General features: G+C 37.9%; 1 protein-coding gene across 14 annotated transcripts in view; it reads left to right on the top strand.

Moving 5' to 3' along the window:
- Positions 1-22,251, top strand: part of epb41a (erythrocyte membrane protein band 4.1a) — a 101,543-nt gene extending 79,292 nt beyond the window's left edge. For 9 of the 14 annotated variants that reach the window (XM_073857978.1, XM_073857986.1, XM_073857984.1 and 6 more), the window contains 5 exons: positions 8,663-8,791; positions 11,711-11,809; positions 11,908-11,988; positions 15,699-15,836; positions 19,429-22,251. In XM_073857978.1, coding sequence (XP_073714079.1) covers positions 8,663-8,791; positions 11,711-11,809; positions 11,908-11,988; positions 15,699-15,818 — 429 coding nt within the window. In that variant the 3' untranslated portion in view covers positions 15,819-15,836; positions 19,429-22,251. The remainder of the gene's footprint in view (positions 1-8,662; positions 8,792-11,710; positions 11,810-11,907; positions 11,989-15,698; positions 15,837-19,428) is intronic. The other 5 variants (XM_055220764.2, XM_073857979.1, XM_055220772.2 and 2 more) reach the window with 3 other exon arrangements.
- The last annotated feature ends 4,713 nt before the right edge of the window (positions 22,252-26,964 follow it).

The raw sequence follows: 26,964 nt of genomic DNA, 5'->3' as shown, positions 1-26,964 counted from the left end.
GCCTGCGACTCATGACCTGGTTGTTTTATCACTGGGACTACCCCATTTTAACAAATACAGCATGAAGCAAACACACTTGCACAACTCCGCTTCTATCCCCGGATAAATAAACTATATCCATTGTTCCCATAATGCTGGGTTATTTAGGAAGCTGAACAAGCTTAAATTTCTCTCATAAACAACAACACACTTCTTTAAAGCGTCATGAATCCCCGCTGTTTCAGCTCCAGTCTACCTCATTATAATTTTGAAAAATGCTACTTAAATGGGTGTGGACGCTGTGAGAAGAACGACAATGAGTGGGCAGGGAAACTGATATAAGCTGAGATTTACTAAGAATAGCAGTATTACAGAAATAATTAAACTGAATATAATATCTCATTTAAACAAAGGTCAAGTAAAACTGTTATAGTTGAAATAATAGCGTGTTTGAAGATAATGAAAAGTCCTCATGGTATCTCAGAACAGATCATAGTCCACCTGCCTCCCGTAGCTCTCTCGAGCAAATTCAGTTGATGGTGAGTCTGGTCCTGACAGCATCGCAGCAATCTAACGTATTTACAGAGTGTGCGTAATAGCGCACTCACATTTGTGACCCATCACAACTTTCGAGATAATTAGAAAGTTTTTTTTTCAAATTGTGATTGGTGATTTTCGTTTTTTGCAGAATCTCGAAGAAGCCTCTAGATGTTCGAGATAATAGTTTTTGTATATTTAAAAGCGTACATTTTGCGGTTTAAATCAGCTTGTTTTTCCAGAGATTCTAGCGTGCAGCGGGGGGCGTCATTGTCTGTTTGTATTTACATAGTGGATAAGCGGCTTTTGTTTGTTTAGTTTTCGCCCTCGCCCCCAAAGGGAACAACGTGGCTACTTAATAGGGATAGTTCGCCCAAAAATGAAAATAATGTCATTAATGACTCAACCTTCTGTTGTTCTAAACACAAAAGACCTCTGTTCATCTTCGGAGCACAGTTTAAGATGTTTTAACGTTAGATTTAGTCTGAGAGCTTTCTGTCCCTCCATTGAAGACGATATATCTACAGCCAAAAATGAGTTTTAAAATGAAAATAATATTAAGCGCATAGTTTAGGCTTGTTAAAGGTGGAATACGTAGAATTCGGTAATCAAGTCTTATAAATGTTGCTTTTGATGACATCTTTTTATTTTGTTATAAAATGTTATATTTGATGTTCAAAACGAAATTGTTTGTCATAGATGTTACAGTATGAGTCCAAATTCGTGTGTTAACACAGCACAGAATTAAGTTTTCAACTTACAATCTACAATGATTTTTCACATAATGTATTGACAGTACAAATCTTATTGTGAAGTGTCTTAAAATGACCATTTATATTGCTGTACAATACCTCTTGATGTGCATTAAATCATCCGCGGGAACACGCGCTGATTACAGTCTACACACTAATGTTGCGATCGATATAATAGCATTCGATTTTTGAAGAGTTACGAATCAAAACAACTCACCCGTCGTTTAAAACACAAGCAAGATCAGCATCTCTGTCTAGTTAAATGTTGTCGTGAAGCTCTCTCCATCCAGATAATGCAACATCGATATTGATCGTCATTCTTTCTCTCGTCTTGTTCCAAACTCTTCTTGGGTCGTTTGGTTGGCCTGTACGCTTACGGGAGCTGTCTTTGCTGACACAACCAGCGACAGACAGACGGTAAAGAGTAATCTTAGTCCATAAACAAGCGCGTAGCCCGACAGGCGCTAACTCATACTTCTGCATTTGTCCACGACACTGTTGTCATGTGGTTTTTACGTCAGTAAAGGTGGTAACAAAGGGCCACGTGCATATTGACGTCATTGACAGGAGACTGCACTGCCCCGTGTCAATGTTTTGAGTGGCAATTTTCTCACGATTTACAAGTAGTTGAAAACATAGATATTGATAGAAATCAGTGGACAAAATATATAACACTGCCCTAGTGGCTTTTGGATATTTTACTGCAAATATCTTACAAAATGCACGTTTAAGTGCAAATGTACAGACAAACAGAAGGCATTGCATATTAATATAGGGCTTTTTTCATAGTATGTAAATTAAAATAATAATTAATGAGAAATAAAGGAAGCAGATCAGTAGGTTGTCACTAAAAGGACCTGTCATACGTGTCATGTATTTGTTGGGATGTGCGTGCATTTGTGTGAAACATGGCCAACTATACAGCCAAGTTTATCCTCTTTTGTTATCGTCCAGATTCAAGGTGGCAGTGCCACATTTGTCTATCTTCTTCTGTGTGTTTTGTCATCGTCTGATTACTGATTCAGATGCATCGCCAAATCATCTTGTTCACCCACGCCAACCATATGAATTCAAACCGACAGCTCCTGAAGTTTTTTTTAAAGTAAAGTAGTTTACTTCTATCTAGCCCATGAATAACATGACATACTCTTCTATCTGATAGAGCACTTAGCATTTCACTTAGTTGTTGCTAAGTAGTTGCTAAACCGTTTTATAATGTTACTTTGTCTGTGACTGCTATATTTACACTGCCGTAATGTACTTGGGTTGGATTAAATGTCTGTCAGGTAAACAAACCGTCAACACCAAACCCTACAGGCCTCTGACACACCCTGTTTGGTGTCCTGTCTGCTCACATCAATATTTCAAACCTACCCAGAATTCTCCACAACCACTCATTCGCATCTCTTGCCCTATCAGTCAATCTCATCTCATCTCTCCTCCCCCCAACCCCCCTCCACACGTCTGTTCATTGTTCTCTGTCTCTCTTAATGTCCCATTGCTCCGCGCAGAGGTGGAAGCGTGCGGCAGACACGCCGAGGAGAGAACAGGTAAGGGTCAACTGGGCGTCCGTGTCGGAGGGGCAGACACTCCTGCAGTGTATAGAGGAGGGTGAACATGATGTTAGTAACGAAGACAGAGTCATTGAGGCTCGGGACCAAATCTCAATAGCTGTGTCCACAGAAGATGAGTGGAGTGCCACCAGAGTCTGCCAGCTGTACCCAGTGGTTTTGCATCACACCCGTATCTCCATCCTGCTGAGTGGCCTGCTGGTGGCAGCATTGATGTTGTGGTGGCTAGTCTTTCTTTAAGACACAGCTAAGAAGAAACAGACATCAGGGAGACTTTTCAGACTAACCCGAGTGTGGATTTTGAGACTATATGGAGGAAAAAGAAAAAGTGTGGACCTCAGTTTTCCTCTTTGATTCTCTTGCTCAATTGATAGTTTAGAATTAACAACTATTTATGTTTGTGTGACACAAAACTCCAGGATACAAATGCGCTGTATTTCCAGAATGGATTCAATATTTTTCTTTTTTAAATGTACATGTTAAATCAGCATTTTTTGGTGTTTGTTCAGTCACAGAAATTACGCTAACTGTCATGTTTTATAGTGTTTGCCTATGGAATTGTGATTGGTCGTTTCTTGCATCTCTTCATCTCGTTTTATTGTCTATAGTGGCATTTACACGACAAGATTTTATCACAGTATATGTTTATTCTTGGCAGGCATTTGAGCAAAGCTAATAACAAAAGCTTACTTACACTTAAAACTTACACTATTTTGTGCCTTGCAAGCACTGGTATTTCTTTTAGGTCATTTTAACTTCTTATTTTGTTGCTATGGAGAATTATGGTTGCTGATTTTCTATGGACTTTATAATGTATGGAGCATTCCGCTGAAATTAATGCTTGTTTTTAAACCATTGAATTAAAATGGTTTCTGTATTACTTACTAATAACTTTAGTCTACTGCTGCAGGAAGTCTATATATTTTTAGATATGCCAGTCGGATAATGCTTTACTCACAATTACCTTGAATATGATATTACCCTGTTTATCCTTCATTGGGACTGAGGTTACTGTATTTTTGGTATTTTTTGTTAACTAATGTTGATAGTAAATTAGATGGCACTCTAGCTTTAAATGACTCAAATCAGGATCAGTGTCATTGATTGTTTTAAGTTTGAATTGAATGTACATTAGTATAGGAACCACCTCTGAGAGAAAACTTTGCAGATCTAAGGACCTTAAAAGCCATATTAAATAAATGGCAAATGACATTGAAGAACACTGAAATAAAACAGTCAGTTTTATGTTGCACTTTTAGATCACATCTAAATTTTCACAATCCATGTTTTTGTTTCTTGAAATTTGGCATATTTTCCTTGTTTTGTCGGCTATATGATCACTAACAAGATACTGTACAACATAGCATACCAACTATTTTCACACCCCATGAACTTGTTTGCATTTGTGTCAGTTTAAATATGGCATAAACTCTTGACGAAGACCCATTCCCTGATAATGACAATCCAAGGTGCAATCAAATATGCTGTACAACAAAGACAACAATGCTGTAAAGTCATTTTCAAAACATTTAGAAGAATAGTCAGTTCCCAATCAACACCTGAGGTCATGCGATGATCACAGTGACATCACACCATACTCATACTGTGAGATTCTCACGTTGTTATTAATATGCAAGCTCGTGAATTCAAACTGTTGAGTTCATTATATGAGCGCATGTTGAGTTTACTGTGACCTCACTTTGTGACCATGGAATGAGCACACAGCAGCTGTGTCCCAATCAGGTGTGCCTCATATATCTTGAAAAGTGAAGCATATAAACCCTTCCCTCTTCATGCAAACAAATGGGACTCTGCTCTAAATAAAAAAAATATTTACACTTTGTCCTAATACAATTCTCCGAAAGATTGTTCACACCAGGCGTGACTGAACCGAATAATTCACGCATAGTTGGACGCTTAAACATTTTGAGTAGTCGTTCTCTCTCGCTCTCTCTGTTTCACTGCGAATCACATTATTATATTAAATCTTTTTTAAAGCAACACTATGTAGTTTCCATGTAAAAATGTCTTACAGCTCCCCCATGTGGTTGAAAAGCGCAACAGTGCCTGGTATCAGACACTCTTCTGTAGGCAGGGGGAGGGGCGGAGCTGTGTGCTCTACCCTCCACCGCCACTTTCAGAGTGTGCTTGTAGCAGCTAGGAGGCTGCTCAGGTTGCAGCAACAGTACAATTTGTCCAGTTAAAATTTGTTCTATCACTGAAATAATTGTAGAGACATTATTTAAAGGTAAAAAACCTACATAGTGTTGCTTTAAATAAAAGTGTGTATTTAAAAAGGCAGAAAGAAGTTTCTTGTCTTGTTTTAAGATTATAATGTTTTGTATTAACATTATTCTATATATGTTGCATATATTTCTAAGGTTGATTGATTTGATATACTGTTGGTTAGTTTAAACATCAACGTGTCATATTTTCTCAAATAAAATAAATTTTTCTGGTTCCATAATTATTTTAATAAGTAAGAAACGACTCGGCTGGGACAAGCAGGTCTTCTGCCTCGGCTGCAGCAGCCGCCATAGCCGCCCCCTGTTCCTCCAGCTGCCTCAGCTGCTCTTCGCAGTTTCAAAGAGCTGATGGCTCATAAAGGTAGCCACAAACATTCCTTTCAAGCATCACGTTTTCGAAATCACCCTCTTCCATGTTATATTGAATACCTTTCGCCATTGTTGTAAAACATCAAGCCTGGCTCCACAGTGTCTGTTAACTTAGCTTAAAAAAATGGCAGCTGTATCGTTTATTTTCTTGTTTTTTTCGTAAGTCCCACCCACTGATCTGTAATAGGTCTGTAGCATGAGTGAGTGGAAGCTGACGTATCGCGCGGCCGCCATCTTGGATGGGTGTCCAGTGCGCTCCCTTGCATTCATTTTTAATGAGGAATAATCATAACTCCCCTAATTTTTACCGGATTTTCACACAGTTTGAGTTGTTATAAGTGGCAGAGATTTAGTTAGGATACAGGACGCTGTCACACATTGAAAAATTCTGCTTTCATGCTAAAATACTTTGTATTATGCTCTTCAAGTATGGCATATTGACAGAGGCAGACACTACTTAAGTATTTTAGTTTCTACATAAAAGTATCAAGTATCTGTATTTTATCAGTGTTTTTCTTTGGATTGTATTCCAAAGCATATTATCATAATTTTTACATTTCATAATTTCAACTTTTTGGTTTATATTTAATATTTGAAGGAACAGTATGTAATAAATGTATATCAATTAATCATAAAATGGCCCTGATATGTCACTAGACATTAAGAAATCATTTTCATTTTAAATACTTATATTACTGACAACAGTGGTCTGGCCAGGATATTGTCATTTAAAAAGTGGATTTGCAGCCCTCAACTGATGTTTATGTTGTCATTTTGTGTATTGGCCACCAGTTGTGTGATTGCAGTACCAGTTTTAGCCACAAGTTTTGTTATTGCAATACCAGTTTTGGCCACAATCCTACATACTGTTCCTTTAAGTACATTAAACATCTACTTTTTTTTACTTTTACTTAAAAAGTACTTTAGTACTTTTACTCAAGAAAAGTAAAAGTACACAATTTTTATGTAATTTTTACGTAATTGGGTATTTTATGTAATTAGGTATTAAATTAATTTTAATATGAATGAATTGGCTGCGAGAATTTTCATTCCAAAATGGCGGCCGCTCTACTGAAGTGGCATATAGAGCTTTGACGACTCTGTCACAACAAAACCCTCCCGTTTTATAGCAACTTCCCATTGCCTCCTCATGCCTGTATCACTGGGAAACCTTCAAATGTGAAGGAAAAACAGCGAGAGATCATGAGAGAGAGTACCAGTTCCTGCTGAACATTGACATAATATTATAAATAATAACGTAAAATAACCAAAATGATTGTTCAATCTTACTTGTGAAATGTAATCCCATGTGATCTAGAATCAATACTGCGCCGGTTATTGCAACCGTAAGCTGCACAAAATACGGGCATAGTTGCTTTCTTTCCGTTAACTCCGATTGACTCTGATGCTAGCACAGTGAGGAGACCCATCCAATATGGCGCCGACGCTTGATGCGTTCCAGGACGTCATGAGGTGTCTACGTATATAATGTCTATGGTAGCACAGCAGTGCATACCTGTTTGCATTTAATTAAGGTGGACTAGACTTTAATACAAATAGTTGAGTTTGCCAGGTGCATACAACATTTATTACCGGTTTTCATGAACTGTTGGTCAGTTTGTATGCTTCACAATCAATGGCAACAATAAAATATAAGTTATATATTATTAAATTATTTTTCTTTTTAGATTAAACAGATTAAGATAAATGTATTTTTGCATGTTTAAGTTTAATTAACTTAAAATTGCAATTCATTTAAACTTTCTTGACTAGAGAGAAGCTATAAATTATAAAAATAAAGTTGAAATAACTTCTTGACAAGGAATCTTTTACAGTGTAGTGAGGTTCCGTACAATGAGGCCAGCAGTTATGTAACAGTGGAAATATGACAAGTGTAGCAGTAGATGAAATGGCATATAAAGTGGAAAAAATATTATTATAATATTATGAACTTTTTTATGCATATTCAACTTTCTAATTCAGACCACCAGGATAATGTCTACGTGACAGTGTCATGTGCTGCTTATTCATATTTTTCACAGTACTAAAGATAGATTTAAAAAATCAATCATAGTCATTTTCACAATTTCCACTTGATTATTCATGTTTAAAGATTTGAATATGGGCCACATGAGGATTTGACTTAACTTTAAGGTAGATACCTTTGTTTCTCACAGAAAATAATAATTCCTTATTTGCAAATGCAAATAACTTTTGCAGTTTTACTCTTTCTTTTTCTTTACCAGTATAGCATTTGATTTCACTTTACTTGTTTGTCATTTTTAGCCAGTAACCATAAGTAAAGAAACAGATCTTTTAATGCAAGCTGTTTTTTTAAAGTGTCACATTGCTTTGACTTACAGCAGCTACTGTATGACGTCTGTCAACCGGACGTATTGACTGAAAATAATTTCTGATTTGCCATGTGTAAAATGTTCCTAAATCAAAAGCTTTTTTGGCAGAGTGCCTGGAGATAAAAGATTAAAAAGAAAAATGTATGTAATTTGTCAGGGCTCTGAAGTGCATAATCTGCATATCTAAGATGTGCATTATGGGTAATAGAAATGCTGAACTTTTATAAAATGCTGAAGACTTCACCCCGGTCCTTTCACAGAGTGTTTCATAAGACACACAGCCATATTTTATAATATACATACGCTTCATCTTATTATACCCATACCCTTCATTTAACACTGAAGCTACACACCCTTTATGTATGAAGATTTTTATGAATATGTATGTAAATGGACCTCTTTGATGGATTGTGGTATCCTTAAAGTTGAACCACTTGATGGGCTAGTTCTGTGCAGCCAAATATCATTTGAACATAAAAAAAAAAATTTTCTTCTTGCGGGTTATATAGTTTAGCCAAGCTGTGGTAGCATTTTCGTTCACTTGTGTTCAAGGAATCAAATCAGTGTGCTATGTTGCTTGTTGAACACTTTTCAGAGCCTATCTGCTGAGCAAAAACAATTTTAAGGAGAGTCATAAAATACCTCTAGGGGTTTTGGTGTAAACAGACTAAGCATTTTTTTTCGGATTGGTAGCTGTTTTTTATGAAGTGGTCAGCATAGAAAATCGGCCTTGCATTACAGAGACTCGGACAAAGGTTCCAGATGGTGTTTAGTAATTGTTGATGTGTTCAACTAAAGTTAATGTAGTGAGAAAAGCAATCTCACTCACTTTCATCTTGACCCCTTTCACACAGTCTCCTGTGATGAAGACAAAAACTATCACCATTTCTGATGTCACCAACTCCCTTCGCGGCGAAATCGCCACCAAGGACATACCGATAGTGCACACAGAGACCAAGACCATCACCTATGAGTCTGCACAGGTGAGAGGGAGTCTAGGACATGCGGCCTTTGTATTGTGCATTTTGTCTCTACCTTTCGTCAGAAGTGAATATTGCTGAATGACACTGAAAACACATTTGTGTTTTTGTTGTGAATTTTTTTTTGTGAATTTTGGTTGGTGTTTGGTTGGCTATTTGTTGTTTGTTTTTGTGCCAGCTCTTGTTTGAAAATGGCAATGAACAGAACGATGTTGGTGATGTTGGAAGAATTGTACATTGTATCGGTATCAATAGTTTTATCAGTATCAGTTTATATTGTTATCTACAGTACATCAGCTGTTTTTTAAACAATCAATATTTCTCAATATTGTATATTTAATATTTGTAAGGTAATATGTGTTTGTATTGGAGTATTGGAGTACTGTACGTGTATCAGTATTTGTACTAGTATGGGCACATACTGTAGATCTGTTTCGGGACATAGTATCAGTATCCAAGTCGGCTTATACTAGTGATTTTTGAAACAATTACCATTGGTTGATGTTAGATATGATCGTTTAGATTTTTGCTTCATAATATTATTGTATATAAGTAAAAACACTGATGTAATGTAATCCTACAAGTGTGCACCTAATATCAGAATATCTTTAAAATCTATTATCATCATAAAGAAGATAAAAATGTTGTAATGCCACGTCATTGTCACAATCCTTCGTCATCTGCCTTCAACCACCGGACTCCTTTACCCATAATCCTTTGCACCTCGTCATCCATAATCTTTGATTGTTGTTTTCACCTGTGCACTATTTTCTGTAATCTTTATTAACACCGCATTCCCCTGGTCATTTTTCAGTTCTTGTTTGCGTATGCCACCTTGTTCTGTGTTGTTCCTGTTTCCCGACTGTTTTAATTCATTAAAGAACTTGTATTTTACAAGTAGTTTTCTAGTTAAATTTCCCCTTGTCACCATCACACTATGGACTTCCCTACTGTTTGCTTCCTGTGCCTTGAGCAGGGAGATCGCTCCCTTGAGAAACACATTAGTGACTTTTTGCACTTCACCTTCCTGGACTGCCTCTGTATCTTCCTGCGTGTTGGCCTCAACCCCGTCACATAGGCACAGCTCTCCAGGGAGGGTCCTTGAGGGAGCTTTGCCGCACATTGCCGTACAGTACTCATACCCAGAACCCAGCCAGCTATCACCCCAGTGCATAGAGCCTGAGCCCACCGCAGACGTAGAGCCTGAGCCCATTTTCCACTGGAGCCTGAGCCTCAGAGAATCTCTGACCAGGTGCATGAGCTGGCAGCTATGTGCTTTGCCTTGACTCTGCCCATACTTCGCAGCTGAGGGTGAGCTGAGAGTTACTGGATGTATAGACTGGTGTAATGAGGAATTCTGCTGTCTGCTTCCTCTGTTGGTCCTGTACAGCTCCCCTTTGTCCCTGCTGGTCCCACACTGCTCTCCTTCATCTCTGTTGGTTGCATCCAGCTTCCTTATGTCAGCCCCCAATCCTTTGCCAGTCTACGAAATGGTCTTGCCCAGCCCACCCCTGTCTCTTGGGTCCTGCCCAGCTATTCTTTCTCTCCGCTGGTTCCGCCCAGTTATCCTGCATCCATCTCCCACTCCCTCCTCTGCAGTATCTGCCAGTCTGTCCATCAGCACTGGGACACCTGACTTCCGAAGACACCTCAGCTCACCCTCAGCACGCCATAGTCAGTGGGTCGGATGAGCTTCAGGACCTTCTGCTGCCAGCTACCTCTGGATTTGAGTATCCCTTGTCTCTGTCTCCATCCTCTGAGTCCACCTTGGCCTTTCGGCCCATTGGCTTCACCTTGGCTTCTTGCTCCCTCATCTCCACTGTGGCTTGTCAGTCCACCAGCTTTGCCAGGCTCTCTCGTCCCTCCGGCTCTGCCTTGGTCGGACTTCCCCCTGTCTACATTTTTGGACTTCACTCCTTCACCTCATCCCTCTGACTCCGCTGGGCTCCAAGCGGGAAAAATTATGAGGAAGTAAACTGTTGCCTACAATCCATGTGTTTGTTGTAGTCCAAGAAAAGAGATTTACGTCAGAGACGATAACTCTGTCATTGTTTACTTTGGGGTATATACCTTTTGCATATAGTTAACATATATTAATACACACTTACACACCAAAGGAAATGTAAAATTGTGAATCAGACCATTGGTGCTCTTTAAAGATCTTTGCCACCACCTTGGTCGCCTGAGCTGTTTCACTTTGGCCCTCCGGGTCCTTTGTGTCTACCTGGCTCCCCGTCTGCTCATCTCCATCCTGGGCTCCTCTCACACCAGCTTCATGTCACTCAGTCGTCACCCTGTTGTCCCCACTTTTACCTCCTCCATGGCTCCTCCCTCCATCAACTTTTTCGTGGGACATCAGTCTAGCTGTGGTCTGGGTTCTCTCCCTGCTCGCGGACCCAGCCTGGACTTCTTCGTTCTTCCTCCTGTGGTCTTCCGTCCTCCCCCAGAGTCCCCTCCAGTGCTTTATCTTCCTCTGTGGCGCGAGGTCGCACCTTTTTGAGAGGGAGTAGTACTGTCACAATTGCCCATCATCTGCCCTCACTCACCGAATTTCATTTTCCATAATCCTTTGCACCCCGTCATTCATCATCATTGATTGTTGACTTACCTGTGCACTATTATGTGGACTCTTTATTAACACTGAATTCTCCTTGTCATTTGTCGGTTCTAGTTTATATATGCCATGTTATGGATATTCTGTAACAGTTGTATATCCTATACTTATGAGATGTTTTATTGTATCAAACCAGCTATCATATTAACTATTAGTCATGTTATGAAACTATATTTTTTATTTTAGCATATTCATATTTATGATTGTGTTGTCCTTGTAAAGCAAACTTCTGTAATGAGATCAAGCGTACGTGATGGTAATTGTGATGAAGTAATGTTCTAATCAGATGTGTTTTGGTCTTCTAATAGCAAAATGCAATGAGTGAGAAGGAGTCTGGAATGCTGTTGAGTGCCCAGACGATCACATCTGAGACTGTGAGCACCACCACCACAACCCAGATCACCAAGGTATCTGTCATTTACTTACATTAGGTCACTCTACATGAGCTTCTGAACACTTATGGTCTCATTGCCTGGTTTGCATCTCCTCCTTGTATCTCATTCAGACGGTGAAAGGAGGAATCTCAGAGACTCGTATTGAGAAGAGAATCGTGATTACAGGAGACACTGAGATTGATCATGATAAGGTAAAATGTATTCACACACCATAGCAGCTGCATGAATAAAATGATTTAACAAATATAATGTTCGTACCTGTGTTCATGTATTTCCCATCCATATGGGTGACGTAGCCTTTGTTTTATTTGATTTGATAAATTAATTTCCCAGACACTGTTATCTACTTTTTGCTACCTACAGTGCATTTAAGATACTTTTTATCAGTTTGTCTATTACCTAACATAATTGAGTGGCTAATGCTTATGTTTGGCAGAATCGTTCAGTTCATGATACAAGCGTAAAAATTGGCATGAGAAGTCTCCACTTGACAAGAAAATTGTCCGAGACACTTGAAATTTCAGGATGGCTTGCATTTTTCAAGATGGCCGACACCTTAGTGAAGCAGTTAAGTGATATAGTGGTTAATTTGGTGATGCGGGCGTGAGGGTTGGCATGGGCGGTCTCTGTGGGTCACCTGACAATAAGCCACCTAGAGCTACTTGAGATTTCAAGATGGCGGCCATTTTTTGAGATTACCACTACCTAAATAGAGCAGTTATGCAATATATTTGTTAGTTAGTGACATAAGCATGCAAATTGGAATGAGCAGTCTCTAAGGATTTCTTGACAAGAAAAAACTCTCAGCCACTTGACATCTCTATTTTCAAGATGGCGGACCCCTGGATCCTCAAAAGATTCATTTTCCGATAGAAATGTATTGTTTTTTTTATCATTCAGGGCAATTTGATGTCATTTTATTTTATATGTTTTAGATTATTCTAAAGAACAACCTTTAGCGCATCAAAATACAGTTGTGTTCATTTGTTGATTATAGATAGATTAGACAAGAGTGAATATCTGCACTAGCAGGGCACACTGGTGACATATCACTGCTGTTAAACTCAGAGTGGGGTATAATGTCAGCTAATTGTAAAGTTAGTATCCCAAATGCTGTCTTATCTACCCCAAAATAGTTACATAGCCGCACCTGAATTGACAGGTGGTGCCAGTGCGGGAGAGCCGAGCCAAGGTTAAGTCTGCCTGGAAAACATGGGTCGTGTGATGAGGTCTCAAACACATTTGCAAGACTCAGCAAATGTCCCTCTGCAGTGAAGGATAGTGACCTGCAAGCTTTGGAGAGATTTGTTGTGCTAATGTATGACAGGTCACCACTGTGAACGAGCCCAGGCTTGATCTCTTTGCCAGAAAGCAAAGACAATATGACTTGATCCCACCAACTCAAGCAGCACTCAAAGACCATGCCAAATGTGCTTCTTATGAGGCTGGATACTTGTGGGGACAGGCATTGAAGCCACATCCACAAATGCCGTGCTCATCCACCTGGGGTGGGGTTAAAAGGATGAAGAGTGGAAAGTCTTCTGGACTCCACTTCCACCTATTGCAGAGAGTTGTTGGGAGTTGACCAAATGTGGGTGCAACAAGGCATGTACTGGAAGGTGTAAGTGCTTCAGATATGGACTCAGTTGCACATGTCTATGTAGTTGCCTCTGCTAGAACCTATTTGCATGTTTCTTTTGCCAGTATTAGTCCTTATGTTTTCCGGTGTAGGCCTATGGCTCGGCTTCCCCTCGCCACATCAGCGCATCATGTTTTATTGTGTCCCCAGACTATCACTGTGACATTTTCAGTTCAGTTCCTTAGTATTGTTTGAGATACTTTCTGTTTGTCATTGTTCCATGGTTGTGTCAGCCAGAGTCGCTGTTGCCTCTGGATCTGTTCTTATTGACATTTAGTATTAGTCATTGCTCTTTTTTGTTTGGTGCACTCTCCCTACAGCATCACATCTGTGCTAATTTATTAATCTTATTTTTGTTTTCCCACCTCTCAGTATTAATTTGACATGTTTAAAAACAAAAAAAAAACTCCCTTGTGACTGTTACCTTGTCGTGGTAAGGGAGCTTGTGGACCTCAATGAATCCTGAGAGCCATGCCAGTGGGAGGCAACTCCTGACAGGCTTTACCCAACTGGACAGGTCATGGGTGAGGAGTCAGACAAAATACAGTCAAACTACCTCTCTTGACAGAGTCTTTTGAGGAACCCAATACATTTCAATGAGATCCGCATTTTAAGATTCACATGGCGGGTGGCAGTAATCCAGAAATATCTTGAAATGTTATGTTTCTTGTCAAATGACCCTTTGAGACGGCTCATGGCATTTTCATGCTTGAATCACCAACTAAATGATTTCTTAAGCCTAATTGCTCCACTGAGATGGTGGCCATCTTGAAAGATGGCCGCCTCTAGAAGTTTCAAGTGGCTCGGACAATTTTCTTGTTTTCTTGTTAGTTAAAGGATAATTCCGGTGTTTGGCACTTTGGGTCTCATTTCTGGTTTGTTTTGGATGGACTGCAGTGATGGACACGGGGGTTTTGACGGTGGGTCGTGTCTTGAGTTTTTGACTCGTTTGGAGGCGTCTCTTGACTGCTTCAGAGTGGAGGTCGGTGGCCGTGCGCAGGCACGTCGTTGGAACAGCACTTGACGTTCATTTTCGGGGCTGTGCTGCTCACCGAGTGGTTCGTGGTGTTCGTTGATGATTAAAAACAAGTTGTGTAGCGAAATACAGTTTCTGTCGTGTTTTATTTGGCATTTTGTAAAATTCCATTGACTTCCCTTGGAAGACGCATTGCTCGCTGATATATCACTCCGCCGCCGGGAAACAGAAAAGGGTCTGTTTACTTTCAGAAGAAATGTATCCCATATTTGTAGGGCTGACATTCGATTCGTGGGTTGACATTCGATTTTCAGTTTTGAGATTCGAATATATATATATATATATATATATATATATATATATATATATATATATATATATATATATATATATATATATAAATATATTACAGCGTTAATGCAGAGCTTTTGCCAAGCAGGAAGTGCGCTTCACGCTCCCGCTCTATAGGTGGCGCAGAGAGACCAACATCCATAGCCAACAGCACTAGTGGAAGAGATCACCTCAAACGGAAAGCACGCTTCCTGCTTTGGCATTCACGCTAATAGTGTTGTAAATAACGTTCAGTTTCTTGCAAAAACTGATTGATTTGCTTCATAAGACGTCAATATGTCACACGGAGTTATGGGGGATTACTGTTGTATTGGATATATATGCTTTAGCTCTTAAAGTGTGCGGATCTGTTGACTTGCATGACGGAGCACTGGGGTTTCTGCAAAATATCTTCTTTATTGTTTTGCTGATGAAAAAACATATTGGATGGTGTAAGTGTTTTAAATAAACTTGATTTTGAAAGTATGCTACCGTTTTATTACAGTTTGTTGGACTACGTTCATTCATGCTTCAGACTCAAATATAGAGCGGAAGTATATACGCGGTTGTGAGGTATCTGAAAAAATAGTTCCACTATAGCAAATAACACGGACTGAAATCATACATTGCGCTAATATATTTGTTTTTGGTCATCGGCGAGCGCCGCGGGCCACTCGGTGAGTGGTACAGTTTTGGAGGTGAACGTTGGGTGTTGTTTTGGTGACGTGTTTGTGCGTGCCCATTGGCTTCCGTTCTGGGGCGGTCAAGAGACGCTTCTGAATAGGTCGAAAAGTCAAGACACGACCCATTGTCAAAATGTCTGTGTCCATCACTGTAGTTCATCCAAAACAAACCAGAAATGAGACTCAAAGTGTTAAATACCGGAATTATCCTTTAATGGGGTCTCTAGAGCAACTGCTAATTTTTATAGCACAGTGATGTGTCATTGCTTTAAGGCTGTGATGTCTGATGTTCAGGCTCTTGCTCAGGCTATAAAAGAGGCTAAAGAACAGCATCCTGACATGTCTGTCACTAAAGTGGTGGTCCATCAGGAAACGGAGATCAACCCAGAGTAACATCAACATGAGACGCAGGTTAGTTTCCACCTGCATGACCTGAAAATGAGTTTCTCATTCCATGTTTTCCTTTCAATGTTACAGTACATGCATGATCCATATACCGATCATTACTGCAGCACAAATACATTGATGTTCAATTAAACCGTCTGTTTTAAACTTATTTTTTACAGTAGTGTCAGGTTAAAGCATTGGAGACTCTTATGTTTATGACATTTAACTCTCATCCTCCCCAGAGAGCCACTGTTTAGAGCACTGCAATCTCCAAAGCTACATTAAACCTATTACTAAAACCCATTGCTGCAGAGAGTTGTATCGTCTTTAAACAGCAAGAAAATTGCAGAAGGCAGCTTATTTACCTGATCTAGGGACCATTCAGAAATAAATAATTCATTTGCTGAGTTAAAAAATGACTGTAACTTGAATGGTAAGCAATGTGATGCAGTACTGATGTATGCATAGTTTTAACAATACATTTTATTATGAATTAACAATTGACATGCATCATAGAAATATTAGACATTAAACATTAGAGGAAATAATGCATGTTTGCAGTGCCATCTATAGATATGTCTATTTATACATATGCATTTATACAGCACTTTTTTTTTATAAAGTTGCTTAAAGAATACAAAGGTGAAGAATAACATTTCAACAAACAGAAAGAAAAAGTCCAACAATACACAACTTTGAATACAGAATAAAGGAAAGAAAATAATAAAACATATATACTGTACTGTAGATTTTGGGGCGGTTTCCCGGACAGGGCTTATTCTAGTCCCAAAATGTGTGTTTGAGCTGCCATAATTTAATTCTTCTGACAGATTTAAACATGTATATCCGTGCTACTGTTTTGTCTCAAGATACACGCCAGTATTGTTTTTGGCAAGGTTTTGTCCTAAAAAAATGTCCTAATATAACTAAGGCCTAGTCCTGGATTACTCTAACCACCCTTAAAGTTTAACAACCTTTTTGTTACTGAAGGTAGATAATAATTTCATGTAAATAAAAACATTAATACATTTCGAGTGGGTTGCACCAACAAGGATTAAATTAAGCAGAGTTTTGAGCTAATCTAGGGTTTGTTGATTTCAGTTTAATTCTAATTTAATTTGTGTTGCACCACTTCAATTTAAACACAGATTAATAAATCTTAGATTAAAACTTTTACTTGTGTTAAAACCTTTATCTATTATCTAAAAATTGCCATCAGCACACAAAAAACCCGCCAGCTGCTGTTTTTTTTTTTTTAAAGCGCCGTGCCTCCATTGGAAATAATTAAAAACATACGGCGGCGTAAAAGCTCGCTAGAGGCATTCATAGCAGTTGCACTCTTTGACTTTCTGGTTGCACCTCATGACCTCTGCATTGAATTTACATTTAACAGACTTCTAATTGGATGTTGGTATAAGCTTTTGCCTGTGATATCAAATTCGATAAATACAATTACAGTAAATGTATTTGATAAAATAGCATTTAATCTAGTTTTACATTGGTGGCACCACCTAAAACATAAAGGGGCGGTTTCCCGGACAGGGATTAGACTAGTCCTAGACTAAAACAAATGTAACAGCTGTCCAAACTCAAAACAACTTGCACTGACATATCTTAAAATACATCAGTGCCCTTTGTTTTGCCTCAAAATGCACGTAAGTAATGTTTTTAGTAACGCATGTTTGTTAAAACTAGTTATATTTCCCAATTAAACTCAGGTCTAGTCCTGGCTTAAGCTAATCCCTGTAAGGGAAACCGCCCCAAAGTGTCCCAGTCTACCCATAACATTAAAATAGCAGATTTTCAGTATTTGAGAGAAATCTACAAATTCAGCTATAAAGACCACCAGGGATTCACTGGATGATGTGATATCATGTTTATTGTTTATACTTCTTAATAAAAGACCCATGATTGCGGTTGTACTACATTGTCATTTGTGTTGGACAAAAGTTTTTCAATTATCCTAACATCCCAACAGCTACTGATGTTTGTGTTTTTAACATAAAAGAATGCCAAATAATTTTTTTATTTAAACACAATTTTAACAGTTGCCTTAAGCTGCTAACTTGTATGGATGGCGCCAAACCTGCTATTTTACAAGTTTGAGATACCAAAACAAATGAGTTTTTCTTAATAAAAAATACTGAAAATGTTTAGTGATACATATCACCGAATCTATCAATTTATTTTTTAGTAAATAATGCCAACGGCACACATATATGCAAGTCAAGACGCTGACCCAGATATATGTATATGGTCAAAAAAGCATAATTATTCATGACTTTTAAACACGCTACAAACGTGTTTTGAATGAATGACATTTCCAATTTAAATTCCAGTACAACATTCTTCTGGTGTGTGTTTGACCGCTTCATTTCAAAATCAGATGTAAAGAGAGTGAACTCCTACATTCTTTGCCCAAAATATAAGGCTCACCACTAATAAATAATCCAAGATGTCTTTATGAATAGAAAAACTCTTTATAGAGGAGCTTATATAGAGGACAGTGAGAACACAGCAATAAACTGCATGATTTAAAGTAACCATTAACATCAGAGAAAATCAACTCTACCTCCATAAAACGCTCTGTTCTGCAACCACACATGTTTTTATGATGCGTATCTGTGTTTGTATTTCTGATAACATATTTGCAAATCTTCACAGACCTGTGCTATATTTATGGTATGAAATTTAAAAGGAAGAACACGAAGTAGTCCAAATATAGTTGCCAATAGTGGTTTTCTTAAATGAGATGTCAAAGAGTTTGTCTGTTATTATTGATAGTCACCTCTTTTTCAGACCATTAGTCAACTCCTCAATACAGACTGCAGGTGTTATACGGACCATAGATGTGCACGTTTCATTTAACCTAAATATAAACAACAGACCTAGACGCTCTGCCTTCCCTTCCAGCACAGACTCCTTCACCTGTATTTGACTGTTGCTCCCCTCATGTATTCCCTCTATGCTTCAAGTCCTCCCTTAGAAACATAATCCACTGTTGTCACTATGAGATACTTTACATTGGACCCTTCTCCTTTATCTAACATACAGCACATGAATCAACTCAATTGTGAAGACTGAAAGAACCAAACTGTGTGTGTGTGTCCAATAACGGAGACAGGGTTGTGAGAAATCAATGCATCAACATTTTTGTAGTGTTACTCTTTTGAAGTATTTGGATGAGTCAGTGTCCGTCTTACCTCCTCTGAGAAAACCTCCCTGCTCGCAGCATTAGATCTGTAAATGTGGGGCTTTTGGTCTGTTTATGTGAGGCACTGGGCATCTGGTGCTGTTTAAGCAGCTGTCAGGGTGGTATGTATACACACGCAGAACTACCAGAGGCTCTTGGGTAAGGCTGCCCTGTGCGCACGTTCCCACGGTGCCGTGTTTTTTGCGTGCAGAGACCCGGTCGCCTCCGTTTACTCCACCAGTGTTTACTTGACTTTCTCTAGAGAGAGCTACACTTTTCTTATTGACCAACCGTTTTCCTTTCATGTCACTCTGATCTGTTTTGTTCTCCACGACCTGTTTCTGGATATGTTTACTCTTTGCCTGACCAGAAATGTTTTCTTGTTTGTTCTTTCTCACGTGATTTGATCTCACTTTTTTACAGGGTGAAGAAATGGAACAAGTCGGGTTTACGAATGTGAATAAAGCCACCAGCCCTCCATGTCCACCCACCCACACGACACTTCCTGTAGCCGCCTATGACCCACCCATCAACCGACCCCTAAATGTCTGTCAGACCTCAAGCATCGATACTGCAGACTGAGCCTCCAAACCATCTGCTCTCGTCCTGTGTCTAAGCAACAAAGACCAATTCGAATTCACTTCAGCACCTCAGATGGACTTTTCGTAAAACCCTTTTTGAGCTCCACCTCATTCAAGACATTCTGTGACCGAGTAAACCAAGTTTAAAAATGTTTTGTAAAACTGTGGCAAAAGAATTAGTTTGTATCTTAAATTCATGGGATATTTATAAGGTGGATTCCAAAGGGATGGTTCACACATTTACTGGGTGGTGGTGGGAATTTAAGCATCAGGTTTCTACATTGTGAATTTATTTAATTTAACTTAATTTTAGCTGTTGGTTTATTTGACCAGCTGTTGTTAAAGTGTGTGTTTTTACAGGGTTAAGGAAAATCCAAAACATGTGTTAAAGGTGTAGCTCACCTTAAATGTTATAGTTAGAACTGTCATAATTCTCATGCTCAATAGCATTTGTCCTGTTCAAGCTTTGACATCTTTTTCTGTGTTTCTCGATGGTAAACTGAAAGATAGAGGCTCTGAACAACATGAGGGTGAGAATACTGTACCTTCATATTTTAGGTGAATTATGTCATCCTGTTGCAAAGCTTTATGTTTCATGTTCCTCCTAAATGTGATATTATCCTTTTGTTCTGAGTGTAAAACTAAAGTGTTATTTTTGTTGAAAACGCTGGAACAATTTTAAGATGTTTTTTGTGTGTTTTAATGGTAGCACTTTACAATAAAGTTGTATTTGTTAACATTAGTAAATGGATTAATTAACTCTGTCCCCGCCATTGACAAGTTATCTTCTCAATTAAGAGAAAATGCTTTCCTGCCAATGACGACTTTTTACGGCAATCCATATTTCCGCTTTTATTCACTAGGTTGCGCTTTTACCCAACTTATAAAAGACTGAAGCATCCACATGAATGATCATCGTTCTGAATCTGATCTCTAACAAAAGACCTTTACAAAAATGCAATTATGTCAGCTTTTTGCTCAAAATTTTGTATTTTTGAAGAATATTTGAGAGGTGATCAAATGAGAAAAAATGAAGATAGGATGAAACTTTTTTCTGTTTGTTTGTTTGTTTGTTCGAAAGCAGGGGGACTGTTCTTTCATTTGATATATTGTATGTTTATACATTTATAGAAGAAAATGTTCTAGAAGGCATTAAACTTCTGTGAAAATCAACTTTGGCAACTTTAAAAAAAACACTGGCGGGGAAAGAGTTAAAATAAACTTAACAATGAGCAATAAAGTTTTCCAGCATTTATTAATCTTTGTAAATGTTAGTTAATGTCAATACAGTCAGGGTCCCCACGGGTCATGGAATTTCTGAGGTCTTTTCCAGACATTGAAAGTCAGGAAATTTTATATTTTTTATATATTTAGTCATGGAATATCAGGGATTTTTGTTTGTTGCTTTAAGTGTTAGTTTACATTTATCAAAATGTAATCGGCTTGTTAACTTGTGACGTAAGGAATACCATTTCCGGGTTCAAACCTTCGCTGACTACAATTAAAAAAGCTGCACTTCTACATTATCCAGACTTACAGCATCCCGGACATAGGTCATGAAAATTCTGCTTTTTAGTCAGTGAATGTCAGGGAATGTGACATTTGACTTCTTGTGGGAACCCTGTACAATAGTTCATGTTCATTATGCATTAACTAATATTAGCAAATACAACTGTTTTGTGATTGTAACATGTTACTGATTTAATTTAGTTAAAGGTATGCATCCATATTTCTTTTGTATGTTGTTCTTTGTCGTCATGAATTGGGGTCCAATGAAGGTGGAGTGGGGTTGTTGTAGTGAAGCTACACTTTATGATATTTCTATTTATTCTTCAGTTTTTATTTTCTGTTTGTGTGTGTACTTTGCATTTTAGATGCCCTGCTCTCTTAATGCAGCTTTGAGGTTTTGTATTAGATCCAGCACCCCAAACACCAGCTCCTGCCAGTTTTTAAATGGGATTTGCAGGGAAACTTTGTTCATTTTCAGTATATTTCTACTTTTCTACTAGAGGGGGCAGTATGTTCTTACCCATGAGGTATATTGCAGATCTGCAAAGCCTTTAAAGAGGAAAACTATCTACCGGTACATACAACCTGAAGTGATTTTAGATCAATTGGAATTGATTAGGCTGAAATGGATTTAATTAACGATTACGGTAATTAAATGTGCTGAGCATTGATTTTAAAGCATTCAGACAGATTTTACGGCACATTAATGTGTGATTTGGGCATTCACAGAGTCATTAAAGACGCTTTCATTTACTTGAAATTCAGGAGTGAAGATTCTGGTTGGGTATTTCAGTTCTGAATAATCTCAATTTTGTGGATTTTATATCGTGCATCAACAATGACTGCGATGCAAGTACTCATGTGGTAAAACATACTGCCCAACATCCAGTTTTTAAATGTCTATTTTAAAATGTTACACTTTTATAATAGTTCAGATAGTACCCTGTACAGAGACCGAAATGTAGTTTGTTCAGTGTTGTGTGCGCTTTTTCATATTCTAGCTTGAGGTAGAGAAAAGACGGAAATCGTACATTTAGTGTCAAACGTTCTTTTTCCTTCTCATCCCTCTGTCTTTGTCATCAGCAAAAAAAAAAAAAAATCAAGACAAATGTAAAATATATCATCATGCACTGAATAAACTTCAACATAGACACAATCCTCTGTGTGTGCTCTGTATTTCTCACTTATCTTGTGTAACTAGTTACCTTAAAGGCAACATAAAATGCACATTTGTCTTATTGTCATCAATAGCTCCTAATGAAACAAATTACTGTAGACATTCCTCTAATTTTATATAACGTCACCCTGCTAAAGTCTCAATTTAATAATGACAGGAGCATAAAAGTTTATATGACCTTGCTCAGTCAATGTTAAAGATATAAAGGTTATATTTTCACAAAATGTTCTTTACATCATGTAGGATGATTTTATTTAGATAACAGTGAATCACATTGTTTTCACAGGCAGGGTCACATTTAAGGAGAAATGTCCAAGTTGATACTTAAATGAAACGCAACACAGCGGGGAACTCCATCAAATTTCTGAGCTATGAAAGAGCAACATTTGAGCAGTACAATTTTCGATGAATGAAATCAAGTTTTATCATTTTATGTAAACCATGTTAACATTTGAAACTCTCAAGTTATTAAGGGCTGTTTTATTTTGTGTTTGCCATGTTTAGCTGAATTTTTATCTTGGCACTCATATTAACAGGGTACTGCATTCAAAATGTGTGCACAAGATGTTTGAAACAGCCTCCATCTCTTTGAAGTACTGGATTTGTCCTCACAGGTGCTGTTATTAACTTAATAAAAGCAGGATGCAGTTAATTATTTTAATTGCAGTGGATTCTCTCATAACCCTGCCAGCAGGCACAGCTCAGATGGGGATTCTAATCATTTTTTTAAGGTAAGTGGTTGCAATCAATTTATTTAAGCTACATTTAAACAAAAGTTTTATATTTTATTTTACTTTACTAATCTTTTTTGTTTAAATGTAGCTTAAATAAATTGATTGCAACCACTTACCTTAAAAAAATTGAGTAAATTCAATGAATCATTTTTTTCAGTGTACAAAACAAGATTATAGAGTCTCGAAATACAGTTGTATTTTGTTTTATTTTCAGTAAAACTATATTTTCAAGAATAGGTCAAGAGATTTATAGACAGTTGCACATTTGATCATAAGCACAAAGTGGTTAAATATACAGTATAGTGGGACATGGATTTCTGACATATTACTTACTATATAATTTTGCATATTATACAGTATGGTGATTTTGGACCCAGGGATGCAGTTTTAGTATGTAAAACGGTTTAACAACAGGCAACCAATCATAAATTGCCTCTGCATTTACATCTTGACAAATTCCTTTGCTTCTCAGAGCCTTAAATGCCAGTGTGAGATTTCTCATTTTAACCACTCCGCATTGCTTAGCATACCAATCAATTTTATGTTTAAAATTTGTTACAATTAAATAATAAAAATAATAAAAATAATGTTAGGGTTAAGATGACGTAAAGAATTAAAGGGGTTATGAATTGAAAGATCTAATTTCCTTGATCTTTGGACATGTATGAGGTCATTGTCTTATAAAAACAATATTTTTATGTTATATATGCTTCACAGTTGGCCAATGTTTCAACTCTGTAACTTAATAAACATCTTTCTTTTGCATTTAATATAAACACTAATATAATATAGAAATGTCTGACAAGTATATAATAAAAAATGAAATACATAGATGATACAGTGGTAGAGCATTGTGTTAGCAGCACAAAGGTCATGGGTTCAAACCCAGGGAATGAAAAGTAAATGTATTCTGTACATTGTAATGCCCTATAAGTCATTTAAGAAAAAAGTGTCTGCAAAATGCACAAATGTAAAGTGATTCATTACAACACAGACTGCAGTGTCACTGGTGTTTGATGACCTTGAAATTATTTTAATACGCAAAACAGTTACCCAACATGCAATTGCATGATAACATACCCATCAAAATACCAAAAGAGAGGCTCAAGAACAGGACATCTATCGACCAGGACTGCTATTTCATGATGGCTTGGCTTGCTACCTCAGAAGAAGAAAGAAATGCAGTTTATCCTTTAACACAGAAAGATTTAGTAAGTTTTCTGAATAGATTAATAATTAAAATGTCATTCAAGCAGTGCAATCACTTTGGGGCCATTTTGGATTTACGTGCTGTCATTTCTACAGGTTGTGTGTCTAACATGAGATACATTTGTCAATGCTAGTGTGCAATTAACATTATTTGCCAAATAATAGGCTACAGTATGCAAACAGGAATGTTCACCACTAAACTATACAAATAACCCTGAGAGAACAATTTTAAGTGTGAAAAAAATCTGATTTTTATTCTTTATTTTACTTTTAAATTATTGTTTTTATATGTAAGTGTATGCTGTTAATGTATGCAGAGCACACATGATCTGCTCTGGTCCTGTCAATTTGAGTGCTGTATGGTACATTTCTCTCCAGTTTGTCAAAAAGGATCAGGCAGGAATATTTAAAACCTTCAGAAAGACTCCACCATGTATCGTGACTGGTGAGCCGCAGTGAGAATAATCCAGGAAATTCTTTGTTTTCCTGGAGCAGTTACTTATGGGAATACTCCGAATACTCTGAATGTTTAATCTCAGACTGCCAATTAGCATCTCACTAAAGATCAACACAAGGGCTGAGCCACAACCACTGTAGCATGATCCATGTAACCAGCCAATAGGATTTGATGCTGTATTACTCACAAACGTTAGGGCAGGATGGATTAAATGCTTCAACGGGCCGTCAGCAGTTAATCAGGTCAGTTAGTGGTTTGTGACAGCCAATATCTCAAAGCTAAATATTAGGCTGGATTTATAGTTGAAATGTAAGAGATGGTTAAAAGAAATCTCACTGTGTTTCCACAATCATTGCATTGCCGTCTTTCAGTCTAAAGGCCAAAAACAAATATACAAATGTAAATGTTTGGTTGTTGTACTGTCAGTCCATTGTAAATAACATGCCACCCTTTTCATAACATTGGAAAACTTGGGAAAGGTTTAACTTAATGCAAATTAGCAGCTACTATTGGAAGCAACCACTAGACCAAAACATTTGTTATAAAAAAAACGTGTCATAAACCGCATTTCTTTTAAATATTAAAAGCAATATTGGCAAGTCCCTAAACCTAATGTCAGCAGTCTCCCAGTGAGCAAGTCAAAAGTGACAATGGCAAAGAACCAAAACCACAATGTTGTATAAGTGGAGAAAAAACCTTGGAAGAAACCAGACTCAACCGGTAGTGCATGATCTCCTCTTACACATTAACATAACACTGCTGCAACTTGACAGAGGATGAATACGGCTTATAGAAGCTAACCCAAGCTGTAAGATTATACAGAAAACAGGCAACTTAGCAGCAGGCAAGCGGGCAGATAAATAATGAAAAGATTATTAAAGTCCATTTCATATTATTCCCATCACTTAGTTGACACAAGGCTATTGTTTTTAGTAATCATTAGCTGGTTACATTCCATGAGGATGAGCGTGTGTTAAACCGAAGCTGAGATGAACGTCAGGCCGAATTGAACCTGGGTCTCCTCAGGAACCCGAGGATGAGCAAGAGGCTGCTCTCATGTAATGTTAAAGATATACAGTATGTGTTTTTGGTTCTGGTCCAACAAGCTAAATATTGCATAAACATGTAAAGGCGATGAATTTAGTGAGGGCTTTGTTAAAGAAATACTTTAGTCTTTAGTTTAGACCGTCTTTAATCAAATAAACGCCTAAACAGGACACCAATTGTATTTACTGTGCTGATTGTATCTTTAAAGGGTTTGCATCATTCGAATAACAAGAATCTCATCTTTCCAAAGATATGTGACATGTTTAGCTTTTTGTTTTAACGTTATTGTATGTCAGGAAGTTTACCGTTTCGCCCATGGTACATTGAATACATGAATGCAGTGCAGTGACAGTACATCTATAATCACTCCAGCTGCTCTGTTTTGGACCAGCTGAAGCTTATTTACTTGCCCTGCATGATGCCCACTGGCAATGAATTATAGCTCTCTATTTGTGAGGTCATATATGCATGGAATATATGGGATCTGAAGCAGAAGCATATGGTGGGTGGCACACTAGAGATGTGGCTATGACATTGCAATCTAAAATCACAATATACTGTACATTGTAAAAAGTGAAAAGTTGGATCAACTTAATTTTTTTAAGTGTTACCAATTGGGGGCAGTTGTTGCCTAGTGATTAGAGAGTCGGGCAACCCGAGAGTTGCCGGTTCGAGTCTCATATAAATATAAAGCTGCAAATTGTACACACAAAGAAGGCAATGCTACCAAAGTGCCCACTGTCTTGAGACATCACTATCTTTTTTATTTGTTTGCATCACTGTGTTGACATGACTCAAGGGTGGACCTGAAGACAGAATAAAGTAGGCACTTTTTGATCTTTTCCATAGGTGGATTTTCAGCACACTATGACATCATACTGAGTCACAATCTGACATGAAGCATTTTGGTTTCAATAAAACTTTTTTGGACTAATGATAAAGTTATAAGTTGTGAGCCTTAGGACCAATCTAATTTCTCTGTCTTACCTCTTTCCCTTTATCTTCGTATTCCCCTTGCCCCTCGAAACCGAGTGAAGGGGAAGGGGTAAGACAGATCGTTCGTCTAAAAAATGAGACACCACTCGATTACCGTTTGCGTCACCTTCCCTTGCCGCTAACTGGCTGCTACGTCAACAGACAAGCGTTGACATAAACAAAGAAGATGCCGTCGTCTCAGGTTGTGGTATCGATTGCCTGAGCTGAGCTCAACAAATAGCGCATAACTTAGCTTCTAGCTAGCGCCTT

Source organism: Misgurnus anguillicaudatus, chromosome 20, assembly GCF_027580225.2.
Source record: "Misgurnus anguillicaudatus chromosome 20, ASM2758022v2, whole genome shotgun sequence".
Classification (NCBI taxonomy): domain Eukaryota; kingdom Metazoa; phylum Chordata; class Actinopteri; order Cypriniformes; family Cobitidae; genus Misgurnus; species Misgurnus anguillicaudatus.
Note: the sequence above shows the minus strand (reverse complement) of the source record. Positions and strands in the feature narration are given on the sequence as shown.